General features: G+C 42.2%; 1 protein-coding gene across 2 annotated transcripts in view; it reads left to right on the top strand.

The window, feature by feature from the left end:
• Positions 1 to 13,542, top strand: part of LOC122799547 (BUB3-interacting and GLEBS motif-containing protein ZNF207-like) — a 1,273,851-nt gene that overhangs the window by 121,479 nt on the left and 1,138,830 nt on the right. For both annotated transcript variants that reach the window (XM_044068680.1, XM_044068689.1), the window contains exon 3: positions 5,627 to 5,777. In XM_044068680.1, coding sequence (XP_043924615.1) covers positions 5,627 to 5,777 — 151 coding nt within the window. The remainder of the gene's footprint in view (positions 1 to 5,626; positions 5,778 to 13,542) is intronic.

Raw genomic sequence — 13,542 nt, 5'->3', positions numbered from 1 at the left:
ATAGTGTGGGACGAAATAGCCAGGGAATTGTTATGGCTAGGTTTGTATAGGCCGTAGGGCCGATAGCCTAGTACCAACCTATGGAGAACCTGTTTCCCCTCATTCCTCCCATGAGTTACTTGGTGAAGTGTTTATTACTACATTCCCATAGCCATAGACATACACTTTAGGAAATTTCTAAGGTTCTCGGTTTCTGAGTGTCATGATCAGTTCTCTGCATTACCCTTTGGTTTATCTACAGCTCCAGGGGTGTTCACAAAATGCCTAGCAATTACAGACTAAGTAGCGTTCACATTTTATCTTAGACCACTTACTTTTCTTTGCAGAGTCTTGATCCAAACAGCAAGAGATATTAAGTTGTGTGTCTCTTGACCATTCTGGGCTTTCAAATAAACATTGCAAAGTCTTCCTTGACTCCATCTCTCTGAATTGTGTTTTTGGGCTGCTTTCTAGATACTTCTGTTTCAAAGGCATCTTTGACATGAGAAGTAGGATTTTTATTTGGAAGCTTTCCTGAACTTCTGCAATCAGGCAATGGTTTTGCAAGAGTACATCTCAGAATTGTAGGGTTCATAGCTACTATGATTCGTTTGTCACCCTTAATGGATTACATATGAGAAAGATGCAATGGTTTCGTAAAAAAAATAGACCTAGCATTTGTATTCTCTGGAGTATCAAATTCCATTGTGTAACTGTCCGACTGAGCAAAACCTTAACCAGACACCACTTCCAGGTTGTGTGTGAAAAAGGTATATGGAGATCACTGCTTGTACCCTGGAAAACAGATACAAACTAAATAAATACATAAAATAAACCCTCACGGATTTCCCTCTACAAATGAGCTGCCCAGTGAGCACACAATGAAAATGTGCTAGGGAGCCAGAGCTTTGTGAAGCTGGCTAGTTGTATCCTGGGCAGAATACAACCCAGATAGCTAAAGGCTGCTGAACCAGTGAGAAATCTAAATGTCTACTGTTATGGTAAGTACAACTGTACTTTTTGATATCTAGTTCTGCAACCATATCTGTAACTGTACCTGAACGCATATCATTCAGCTTAGTCTTTTAACTCCAGGACAGTTTTAGAACACTTCTTCAAATTTGGCTTCATTTTTGTTAGATGGTAGCTTTGATGTTATAGATGGGTTTGGGGAAAGTTTTGACTTTGTTCTGTTTGTGTTAGACATTGCAACTGCTTAACTTGTGTCAGTACTAAGCTATTTGTTTCGTACCAGAGCTTAGAATACAGTCATTTACTTAGTAAATATAATCAAGTATAACCTGACAAAGGTGATTTTTCACATCAGACAGGGTTGGGGAAGTTGATTTATAACTTTATAAATGATTACTAGGCTAATGGTACAAGAACCTTTACAAGCCTAGCCAATAATACCCAGGATATATGACAGCATTGTACTGAAATTCTCCAAGTATGGGATGCAGTAGTGTCAGGGTAGTGGGTCTTTGAGTTTTGGAGCCCTGAGTCATTTTACAGACTGCCTTTGTCCATAAAGGAATGGGCAGTACCCTAGGAGTGAATTTACGGTTCCCCATCCATTTATCCAAATTTCTTTTGAAGAGAGTGAGGGACAGGCATTGTTTTACAAAGATGGGAAATTTATTCCATAGACGAGGTAGCCTTTGAAATATGAATCTGTCACTCTAGCAGGTTTTATTAGTCACATATAAGGTTCAGTTCCATGGAAATTGTAACCCTAGTATAATTTTTCTTGCGAATATGTAACATTTTCATCAGGGCTGGATCAGAGAATGCCTTGTAGGTCAGTCATAAGTCACTGCTCAATAAATGATATGAGATGGAGTAATGGAATAGGGCCTTTAGTTGGTCTGCATAAGACATATGTGATATGCTTTATATGTTTTTAGTGAGAAATGTCTGGGGCTGCTCCAGTTGATGTATGTGCCTGGTTAGGTGCATGCAGAAGGGGGCATTGTACTCAATTATGGGCCTGATGAGGGTCGAGTACAATGGCACTATGACTTTTGATCTTGATGCCACGCCTTTACTAATAAGTTGAGCCACACAAAATTATTTCCTCACTACCATAGCTACCTGGTGGTCAAAATTTAGGTACTATCTATCTGTGTTCCTAGGTCCCTCACCACTGGGTATACTTTTAGGGATGTGCTATCAGTGTTGTAATTTGCAGGGATATCTGATTTACCGAAGGGTATCATTACGCATTTTTTAGCATTTAGTCTTAAACCATGGTTTTGGCACCAGTCGTATGTCATCTTTAGGTCTGTTTGTAGGATGTCAGCATCGTTTGGAGATTCACTGATTGCATCCAGCTTACAAGTGTTGGCAAACTTGGTGAGTCAGAGGCCTCTAACATTGGCCTTAACTTCAGAGAAGTATGTACCAAACAGGAGCCTTCCCTGTGGGACACCACTAGTAACGGGTTTCTTATTGGAGGTGGATTCACCAATCTGGACAATGTGGATCCTGTCAGTGAGCCATTTTGTTTTTCATCTTATGATGTAGGGGTTTATGCGTAACTCTGTAGGTTTATCTATGGTCTCTGAGTGGGGGATTGTGGCAAAAGCTTTGGCCAGGTCTAGACAAGTGGTGTGTCCCATTTTACCCTCATCCATGGGCCTGGTTACTTTCTCAAAGAAATCCACCAGATTAAACAGCCATGACCTCCCTTTGATAAAGCCACATTGAGTGCGGTCCAGTGTTTGGAGAGTTCCTATGTCATTATTGATCAGGCCCATGATAATTCTCTCCATGGCCTTGCAGATAAGACTGGTCAAGCTTATGGGTCTTTAGTTCCCTGGGTCAGTTGATGGGCCCCTGCTTGTGCAGAGAGACTGCTATAGCAGTCCTGCATTCCTCAGGGACAAAACCTGTCCGGGGGTGTGGTTAAAGAGGGTTTTTAGTGGCCCTGATAGATTCTGTTTTAAGCTGTTTAAGAAGTATCCTGAAATGTTACCGGGACCAATGGAGGCTGTGTTTTTGGCTTTAGCTAGCACCGTAAGGACCTGTTCTCTCATAATGACTGGTAAGGAGATGGTGGTGGGTATTTGTTTGGGTTTGTTAGGAGGTGATGTGGGGGAGAAGTTTGAACTGAACTTGTCAGCCAGCAGGTTTGCTGTAGTTTCAGACTGGGTATAAGTGTTGCCATTCATGATTAACTCGGCACATTGCTGAGCATTACCCCTGAAGTTACGAACATAATGTAAAAAAAAAAAAAAAAAAGTCTTATAGCTGTCTTTCACCTGGGAGGCTATTTTTGTCTCATAGTTTGCTTTGGCAGATTTGACTAGCTCTTTAATTTGTTTTAGACAGGTGAGTTTCTTTTTGCACTGTTTTGTCTGTCCCTTCTTGGCTTTGAAGAGGATTTTTTTCCTTTTGTTGAATAGCCTGTTAATGCTAGGGGTGCACCAGGGCAATTTATTTTTGCCGGTATGACTGTCATAGCTGAATAGAGGAGGCAGAACCTGTCAGTGTGGTTGCACAATGCTTTTGTGCACAGCTCAGAGCAGGACTCAGTGTCATCCTGGTTCGGAGGGGCTCAGAAGTTTGATAAGCTGTCACTTAGTTTGAGGTAATTGGCCTTGGCAAGGTTCTTAGGTTTGGAGTTTGATGAGGGGTTCTAAGTTAGTTTTAGCACTAAAGGAGATAATTTTGTAATCGGATCTTACCAGGGAGGAGTTAATGCATGGGAGGGAGCAACATACCCCCATAAGTACTAGATCTAGATGTTTGTACCTCTAGTTGGGGTGCTAACTAGTTGCTCCGGGGTGTTTGCATTGCAGTCCAAAAACTTCTGAGCAAGTGAATTGTGGGTCTTGTAAGTCCCCCAGTTTATGGGAGGGTGGCCTAATGGTTAAGGTGTTTGCCTTATAAACACAAGGTGCAGGGTTTGAGTCTCACAAGGGATAATTGGCTAGGCTTACAATGGCTCGCAAGGGCAGTTAGTCTAGTACTAACCTATGAACCTATGAACCTATAGAAGTTGTGAAGGCTGCCAGCCCAACTAGCTAGAATTTTGTAAATGCTTCTGTCATTTGTGAGTAATAACATGGTTTGTATGCTTGCCTTACAAATGTAAGTAAGCTGTATGTTATATGCTGAGCTTCAAAAAATGTAACCACAGTGCACCCTACTGGAAAAGAGCAAAATTCTAAAAAAATAAGTTGAGTTGTTTGCAATGGTGTTTATCTTAGCTTAGAGACAAGAATATCTGCGGCTAGAAATTCTTTCTACTGTCTGGAAGTATTTTTAACACAGAGATGTTATAGTTTAAGTTCCTTTAGCCTGGGAACTAAAGGCTGTGGTGACAAGAATGATGTAATCTGAGATAACCCAACAGAAATGTTTGATAGTAATTTAAGAACTCTCTCTCAGAGAAAGTTTGTGTATTTTGTATTTGTCTTTGAGCCTAGAAACATCCATTCGGCACTTGAATTTCCCTGGCTCTGTAAGTAAGATTTAGGTATAGTATTTCTCAGAGATAGAAATACAGTAAAGAGTAGTTTAGATGGTTTCTGCATTTATGTGACATTGTCCTACAAAGTTGTTTTAAAGTATTTCCTGTGATTCTGAACTCTGTTGTCACTGTGTTGAGTTGTTGAGTAGATTATTGTGCTTTTATTATTTATTATTAAATATACTTAAACCTTTTAATTGTGGCTGTTTTTTTAGAGATATTTAAGCTCTTAGAGTATTTGCATATGTATTTGGTGACGCTGTATAGGCCACTCCTAAATAGCCTTAGTCTTGGACACAATTACCATTTGGATAATAGTAACATTACACAGTAGAATCGGTCACCCTTTGGGAAGGGCCTTATAGTAGCTAGGTAGACCTGGTTGGTGGCAGTGATTACTACCTTATTAGTCTGGGCAGAAGAAGGCATAGCTGGTACACCTGTGCCAGCCTTCCCCAGGAGTGTCTGTGTGTTTGCATATAAATCACATCTCAGTGTGTGTGTGTGTGTGTGTGTGTGTGTGTGTGTGTGTGTGTGTGTGTGTGTGTGTGTGTGAGCTACTTGGGCAGGGACATGAAGCATTGGCTGGACAGAGAGGGTGTTGGAGGTTTTGACCTGACCACTTGGCTGAGATCTTAACCCTATAGCTATGCCAGTGGGGTGTCTTATTGGGGATTTGGAGACAGAGGGCGAAACCAGCCCCAGACTGACTGTGATCTCTGTGTGCTCTTAAAGGAAATTGTACTTTACTGTGTTTGTACTTGTCATCCTCCCAATGTGCATGTCCCTCACTGGTGTTATTAGTGAGGATTGAGGCTCTTTCATTACTGGGCCAGTGCAGGGGCGTCAAGTGTGGTGTTAGGCTGAATGTGAAGTGATTCCAGTAGGCTTGGGTAGGAGGTGTGGTTTTCCAGTCTCATTTTAGGTGATCTGTAGCTAGCAAGGATATGATAGGGGGTCTCACATGATAGGCATGTAAGGGGGGAGAGGATGCAGTCTAATGGGAGCTGCTTGGAAATCTGCTTGATGCAGCTTGTAACTGTACATGTCTGAAGGTACTGTTTCTTGATTCCCAGTGGTATGCTGTGTTATAGCTTAAATGATTTTAGTATTTTGGTACTTCATCTACTGCACTGTCATTTGAATTGTGGTTTCTTTTTTTTCCGTTAGGTTCACAGGCAACAAGTAGATTCTATACCAAATGCGCTTCCTGGACGTAATGATATTGAGATTGAAATCTATGGCATGGAAGGCGTTCCAGAAAAGGATATTGAGGAGAGAATGAGGATGCTGGAGAAAAAACAGTCTGGTGGTGTAAATGGTATGTTGTATCTTTTGAATGCCAGCTTTTATGTGTTAGTGTTTAGCTAATGTTGTAAATTAGATTTTACTTCATTGTAGTGTTACTGTTTTAATGTCAACAATGACCTGTGAGCTGTGGTAGTTAGCAACAACTTGTTTGTTAAAGCCATGTGGAGGTATTCATAAGAGGTTGAGAAATTGAAGGTCAGTGGCATGTTTGAAAAATGACTGATTCCCTTTCCATATTAGCAGAGTAGTATTTCTTGCATTACCACTTTAAGTTCTGTGTATTTATTGACATATTGTATCACTTTGCAAAAAGTCCCATGGCTACAGGTGTCAGGAGTTAGGACTGTTTCCTTTGCCATTCTTTGCTCCTAACTTCTTTATTTGTAGAGGAAGAACCCCACTAAAAATGTAAAAATGTGATTTGTAGAGGTATTCTGATGATGTCCTTACTTAAATCATTGTTACAGTATTCCAAACTATTGGGTTATCTTGCCAGATAACCAAAATGTCCATCCAGGGTACCAAAGCCAACAGCTTCCATAAAGCCATAGGTGTGACATATGACCTAAGCCCGTGGACATAGTTATATAAGCAGACATACAGTGGATATAAAAAGTTTACACACCCCTGTTAAAATGCCAGGTTTTTATGATATAAAAACATGACACCACTTAAATCATTTCAAAAATTCTCCCGCCTTTAATGTGACCTATAACCTGTACAATTCAATTGAAAAGCAAACAAATCTGTTAGGGGAAAAAATGAAAAAACATACAGTACGCTGGTTGCATTAGTGTGTGGACCCTTAAACTAATACTTTGTTGAAGCACCTTTTGATTTAATTACCGCATTCAGTATCCTTGGGTAGGAGTCCATCAGCATGGCGCATCTTGTCTTGGCAATATTTGCCCACTCTTCTTTGCAAAAGCTCACCAAATCTGTCAGAGTGCGAGGGCATCTCTTGTGCACAGCCCTCTGTGGGTCACCCCACAAATTTTCTATTGGATGTAGGTCTGGGCTCTGGCTAGGCCATTCCAAAACTTTAATTTTCTTCTGGCGAAGCCATTCTTTTGTTGATTTGGATGTATGCTTGAGGTCATTGTCGTGTTGAAAGGTGAAATTCCTCTTCATTTTCAGCTTTCTAGCAGACGCCTGAAGGTTTTGGGCCAAAAGTGACTGGTATTTGGAACTGTTCATAATTCCCTCCACCTTGACTAAAGCCCCAATTCCAGCTGAAGAAAATCAACCCCAAACCATGATAATACCACCACCATTCTTCACTGTGGTGGTGGTGTTCTTTTTGTGATGCAAAGTGTTGTTTTTGTGTCAAACATACCTTTTAAAATTGTGGCAAAAAGTTCAACTTTGATCTCATTAGACCATAACACATTTTCCCACATGATTTTAGGAGACTTGATGTATTGTTTTGCAAATTGCAGCTGGGCTTGGATGTTTTTTTCTGTAAGAAAAGGCTTCCATCTTGCAACCCTACCCCATAGTCCAGACATATGGAAAATACCGGAGATTGTTGTCACATGTAGTACACCACCAGTACTCGCCAGAAATTCCTGCAGCTCCTTCAGTGCTGCTGTAGGTCTCTTGGCAGCCGCCTTGACCATGGCTTTTGCTGTAGCAGGCAACTGAGTAAATGTCAGAAAATCCTACTAGGACAGCTGAACTTTATTTGGGGTTAATCAGTCTCTTTAATTGATGACAGTTGTGTACCCAAGAAGACTGAATGCTGTAATTAAATTAAAAGGTGCTTCAACAAAGTATTAGTTTCAGGGTGTGCACACACAACAAAGTGTGCACACTTATGCAACCAGTATATTGTACATTTTTTATTATTTATATTTTTTCTCCTAACAGATTTGTTTTTCAATTGAATTGTACAGGTTATAGGTCACATTAAAGGTACGAAAAGTTTTGAAATTATTTATTGTGGTCTCCTTTTTTATATCACAAAAACCAGGCATTTTAACAGGGGTGTGTAAACTTTTTATATCCACTGTATGAACGTAAAACATCAGACTATCTCGCTGCCAGTTTGAATGCCAGTATTGCACCTGTTGGGTTGATGTTCTTCCATATCACTGTTGCAGTATTCTTTTCTAAGAGATCTCCTGCCAAGGATAGTCTGACTTCTGGCCAGTATACGAAAGCCTCTAGTTCTTAGATATCCAATGTGACACATTCTCTCCCTGAGGAAGGTATGGGGCATAAAGGTGACATATGGATGCAAACATTCGGAACTTCTTTGCTGCCAGTCCGAATGCCATTGTTGAACATCGTTCTGAACTCCCTTTTGCTTTGCTCGTTACCAGGCCATGTTTTTAAGTAAGTGCCCTGTTGGAGTTTCTTCTCTGTTTGTTCTAGTTATTGTGTTCATGTCATCCAGAAAGGGAAAATGCTAGTTTGGGAGGCAGATTCCCCATAAAAATTGTCACGACCAGCATCTCTTCTGTTGGGTGTTTCACACAATCATACGCAGTGCACTGTCTGCCAAGCGCTTGTGCCTAAGACCCGATGTCTGTCCTTGTCCATATACATGGAGAACCGAAGACTGAAGTTGTTTGCTTGGCATGCTGTGGCAGAATTCTCTTGTCTCGAGGGCTAGCCGTCTGCCAAAAAGACCAAAAAAGTTAGGTCTGATCCGGCTGCTGTCCAGCGTCCCCTGATCATTTCTTGAAGCTAGTGAAAGCCCAAAGGGCCATCTGGTAGTTACTTCAGATTTCTCTGTCATAACCCTGTTGGAGGCCAGCATGGATCTGATTTCTCATGTGTCCTCTGAGTCTTTTCAGATGTCTGTACCTGACATTGAGGGCAATCTCAAATGATAATTTATGAAGGATCGAGGGGGATTCCTCAGATCTTAGTTAGGGAGGAGATTCCTATGACCATTATTGAACCCTGCTAGGGTCCAACTCTCAGAGAGTGTTCGTGTAGATGTCCCTTATTAAAAGAAGCAAAAAACAATGCATATTTTCCCTGTTAAGGATCCCCAAAGTGAATGGCAGGATTTCGTTTGGGGGTTTATTTAATACTTTGATGGCCTTGAAATGTCCTCAAAGGGTCTCTGTGCCTTTTCCTCCCTGGTCTTACTCTCCACTCAAGAGACCCAGGGGAAATGGACTTCCCTGAGGACATGGACACGGGGGAAGAATCTTTGGCTGAATCTTCCAAAATTCCTTCCCCTTTGGACTTCAGTTCTGAGGAGGATTCTGTACGTCCAGATTCCCCCATGAGGTGCTTTCTTTTGGGGATACTGTTGCCTATATGATGAATTATTTTAAGTGGGATTGTTCTCAAGTCTCTTGAGATTCAAAAACAATATTATGAGGTCCTAGAGATGGAGTTTCCTAAGCCATCTGCTGCTTTTTCTGTTCTGACTGCCCTTCTGGATACCTTTTCAGCAGCATCTCTAGCTCCTGAATCTCAAGCCTCTTGTACTTAAGAAGCCAGATAGATTCTATAAAGAACCAGAGGAATGCAAATGTATTTACAAATGCCCTTTTGCTGACCCTTCTGTAGGATCAGTCTCCTCTGATAACCTTTCTAAATTATTGCCCTCTACCAAGTGGTTGCCATCTGATAAGGATAGTAAGGCTATGGAAAGGCTGGACAAAAAAGTTTACAGTGCTTCCATTTTATACTTGAGGGCCATCAACTGCCAGACTCATATGACCAGGTATGTTTTGGCCCTCCTTTCTCAGATGTTCTTTGTGTTTCACTGTTGCAGTCATTACATTTGGGTAATCTGGCAGGTTGCCCTCAGTCGGCCTGAATAACAAAGTCTTGGGTCCTGCGTCGGTTGCTGTCTCCTCTTCCATGACGTCAGGTCTTCAGGGGTATAAAACATGCAGCTGACGCCATTTTATTCAGTCTTTCTTGCCACGCGGTGCCCGTAGCAGGAGCAGTTCGCAAGTGCTGGTCGGCCAACTCCTGAAATTTTCGCATTCGAGTTTCAGAACCGAAGTCTTCAAACTAAAGCTAAGTACCCCATTGGGGAAACTTTTTCTTGCTCCTTACCGATGTCAGTAAAAGTTAATAATTGCATTACTTGTGGGAAGCAAATACCTCATAAGGATTTTCATTTGTACTGTATTCCTTGCCTAGGCCCAGATCACAACGTGCCTTGCTGTCGGTTTTGTGCTAGATTTAACCAACTCACTATTAAGCGTCGGTATATTTTTGCTTCTAAATATTTTGGTTCAAGATTTAATCACCTGAAATGTTGTCTGTTAGCAATCCGACTACCAGAGTTCGCAAAAAATGCAAAGAAAAAGACAGAGACAGACCGTCGAGGTCCAAAACCAACGACGAAGCTTCTCCTAAACCAGTCGCCGGTTCGCCGGTACTCAGTGAGGTGCTTTCGCAGCCCCTGATACCCGCTACTTTTGAGTCGTAGGCCTCTACCGAGACCCATTCGGAGTCCGGCATGCCATGAGATTCACCGAGTATTGAACCCACGGATGTCTCTCCCTTGTATGGGTCCGGAGCTGCTGAGCAGGCACCAGCTTCTGAGGGTATTTTCAGGCCTCAACATTTTTATATTAAACCGACGCCAGCAACAAAGACAAGGTCAAAAACATCTTCTATGTCTAAAAAACCGACGCATGAGCCAAGTGCTCAGGCCCTTATGCCTAAAAAACAGATGATCAAAATGGCTGAGGATTTAATTACCTTGATCAAAGGTTCCCAACCGCCCCCCCCCCCCCCCTGCTAAGAGGCCGAGGAAAGGCACTGATTATGAATCTTCAGATCAGGTTTCCATTTCTCCTGATTCCTCTCCTGATCAGGAATTTTCTATTCCACCCTATGAGGATTCTGATGCAGAGGAATCCATCCCATCTGCATCTCCTCCTGAGGATTACTCTTTTGGACAGACTTTGCATACTTTAAGGGAACATTTTCACTGGGAGAGTCAGGACTTCTCCGATTCAAAAAAGAGGCTTGGGGATTTCCTTCTTCCTCAGCAAAGGCCTTTGGCAATACCTCCTGTATTAGACATTGTTGATGTGTTTTTGGAATCAAGCATGGCTCCTGATTCCCTGCCTCCGGCTCGTAGTAAGCCAGACATATATTACAGGGTTCCTGACTCCCACAAATTTCTATTCAAAAATCCTGCTGTTGATCCTGAGACTATTCTCAGGGTCTCAAGGGTGTAAAGGCCTCTACAGGCAAAAATCCTACCCCCTCTGACAGAGATTCCAGGGCGCTGGATAGATGGGGAAAGAAGGTTTATATGTCTGCAACCTTGGCAATCAGGGCCCTAAACTGCCAGTTTCATATGCTTAAATATCAACAGCATGTTATGGGCTTACTGAAACAGAAAATGATGTTGATTTCTGATTGTGTGGAAAATAAAGAGTTACAGGAATTATTGCATTCAGCAGAAAAGGTTGGAAAGCATACTTTGCAATGTGGTTTTGATTCCTTGGAGGCCTCCTGTAGGGCAGCCATTACTGGATCTGTGATTAGAAGGCATGCCTGGCTCAAGGAGCAAAATCTGCCTGATCATGTTAAAGCTAAATTGTTGGATGCCCCTTTGCAGCATGATACTGTTTGGTAATAAGGCAGAAGAGGTTTTAAAGAAAATGGAAGACAAAGCTAAATCTATGCAAACTGTAAAAGATTTCTTGCAAGTGCAGCCACCCAGGTTCAGTAGACAATGGCCTACTAAAAATTGGTCCTTTCCTGTGTCCAACAGAGCCACTCAAGGCAAATCCAGGTGCTCAAAAGGCTCCAGATACCAATCACAGGGTTCTTACAGGTCAAAGCAATGGGGTGCCTCCACCTCCAAAACTGGAGGAAACAAAGCACAACCCTACAGTAAGCAGTCTCAATGACTTTCTTCTACCATCACCAAGCACTTATCTTTTGACAACTCCCTTGGGGGGAAACTAGAACTTCAATGCTCAAAATTGGCAGTTAATTACCCAGGACAAGTGGGTATTAAACATAGCATCCAAAGGGTACAAATTTCATTTCCATACTTTGCCAATTCCAAACGGATGGCCGGATCTGCCACAAAACCAGTGGGCAGAGGCCCAGAAACAAGTCATGTCCCTCATGGATATGGGGGCTATTCAACTGGTACCAAAAAGGGAAAAAGGACGAGGTATTTATTCAAGACTTTTCCTGGTACTCAGAAAAGACAATTCATGGTGTCCAATACTGGACTTATCGATTTTGAACACGTTCCTGGACATTCCAAAATTCAAAATGCTGACTTTACAACAGCTACTGTGTATGCTAGGCATGAATGTTGGTTAGTAACTCTAGACTTAAAAGAGGCATACCTGCATATCCCAATAAGGGAATCGTGCAGAAGATACCTCCGCTTCAAGGCAGGTTTTTTGCATTACCAATTCTCTGCACTGCCCTTTGGCTTATCTACTATGCCCAGGGTCTTTACAAAGTGCCAGGCACCAGTAATTGCATTCTGCAGGCAGAGAAGCATTCAAATGTATCCTTATCTGGACGATTGTCTCATTCAGGCAGAGGACAAGGACAGTCTTCAACATCTGACGTTTGTAAAAAGGCTTCTAGCATGTCTAGGGTACACCATAAACAAAAAGAAGTCACAACTGGTATCTTCTGAAATAATTACATTCCTGGGTGCAAGCTTGAATACAACTGCCCAGATGGCTTACCTCACGCCAGACAAACAAAGGCAACTGACAACATACTTCAAACAAATGGCAACAAAAACCCAGTTATCTGCAAGACAAATTCTGCAGGCTTTGGGGTTCATGGCATCCTGCATTCTACTAATTCCATATGTGAGACTGCATATGAGGAAACTTCAATGGTACCTAAAAAGTTTATGGAGTCAACATTGTCACAGTCTGGAAACATTGATTCCTCTCATTCCCTGCCTACAACAGGAGTTTCTTTGGTGGGCAGAAACATGTCACCAAAACAAGGGACTGCCATTCACTCTACCCCCTGCCACCCAAACCCTAACTACAGACGCATCAGCCTAGGCTTGGGGGGCCCACCTGGTGGGAAGATGCATTCAGGGCAAATGGAGCCCAAACCAAATGCATCTGTATATCAACCAGAAAGAGATGCTAGCTGTTCAGAATGCTCTGACAGCCTTCAAGGACTTACTTCATCCAGGACAGCTACTGATAAAGACGGACAACACCACAGTTATGTGGTACATAAACAAGCAGGGGGGTACACATTCCTACCCCCTTTACAGACTAGCTGTGGCCTTGCCAATTACATCTTCAAGCTCAATTCCTGACAGGAAAACAAAATGCTCTGGCAGATGACCTAAGCAGAAATGTTATGGACCCGCACAAATGGAAACTGGATCCACAAATCTTCAGCATGTTAACACAGAAATGGAGGAGCCCAGACTTAGATCTATTTGCCTCTCCCCAAAATTATCAGTTGGACAAATTCTGCACAAGAACTCATCACAAAAAAGCATGGAAAGTGGATGCCCTATCCTTCAGCTGGAAAAACCTATCAGTCTATGCCTTTCCCCCTCTGCCTCTACTCTCCAAGGTCTTACTAAAAGTCAGACAGGAAAAACCAAAAATGATCCTAGTTGCTCCGGACTGGCCTCGCCAGCACTGGTACCCACTTCTAAGGAATATGTCTCAACTTCCTCCATAGTACTTGCCTCAAATACCTCCTCTACTGTCTCAGCAGAACAGTCAAATTCTGCACACTCCGCTCCAAACTCTGAATCTTGCAGCATGGCTGATCAATTAATTATTCAAACAACACCTTTCAGTAAATCTGTGATGGATGTCATT

The sequence above is a fragment of the Protopterus annectens genome, chromosome 1.part0, assembly GCF_019279795.1.
Source record: "Protopterus annectens isolate FY-2018-M chromosome 1.part0, PAN1.0, whole genome shotgun sequence".
Classification (NCBI taxonomy): domain Eukaryota; kingdom Metazoa; phylum Chordata; order Ceratodontiformes; family Protopteridae; genus Protopterus; species Protopterus annectens.
The sequence above is the reverse complement of the archived record's forward strand: the minus strand, read 5'-3'. Positions and strand labels throughout refer to the sequence as shown.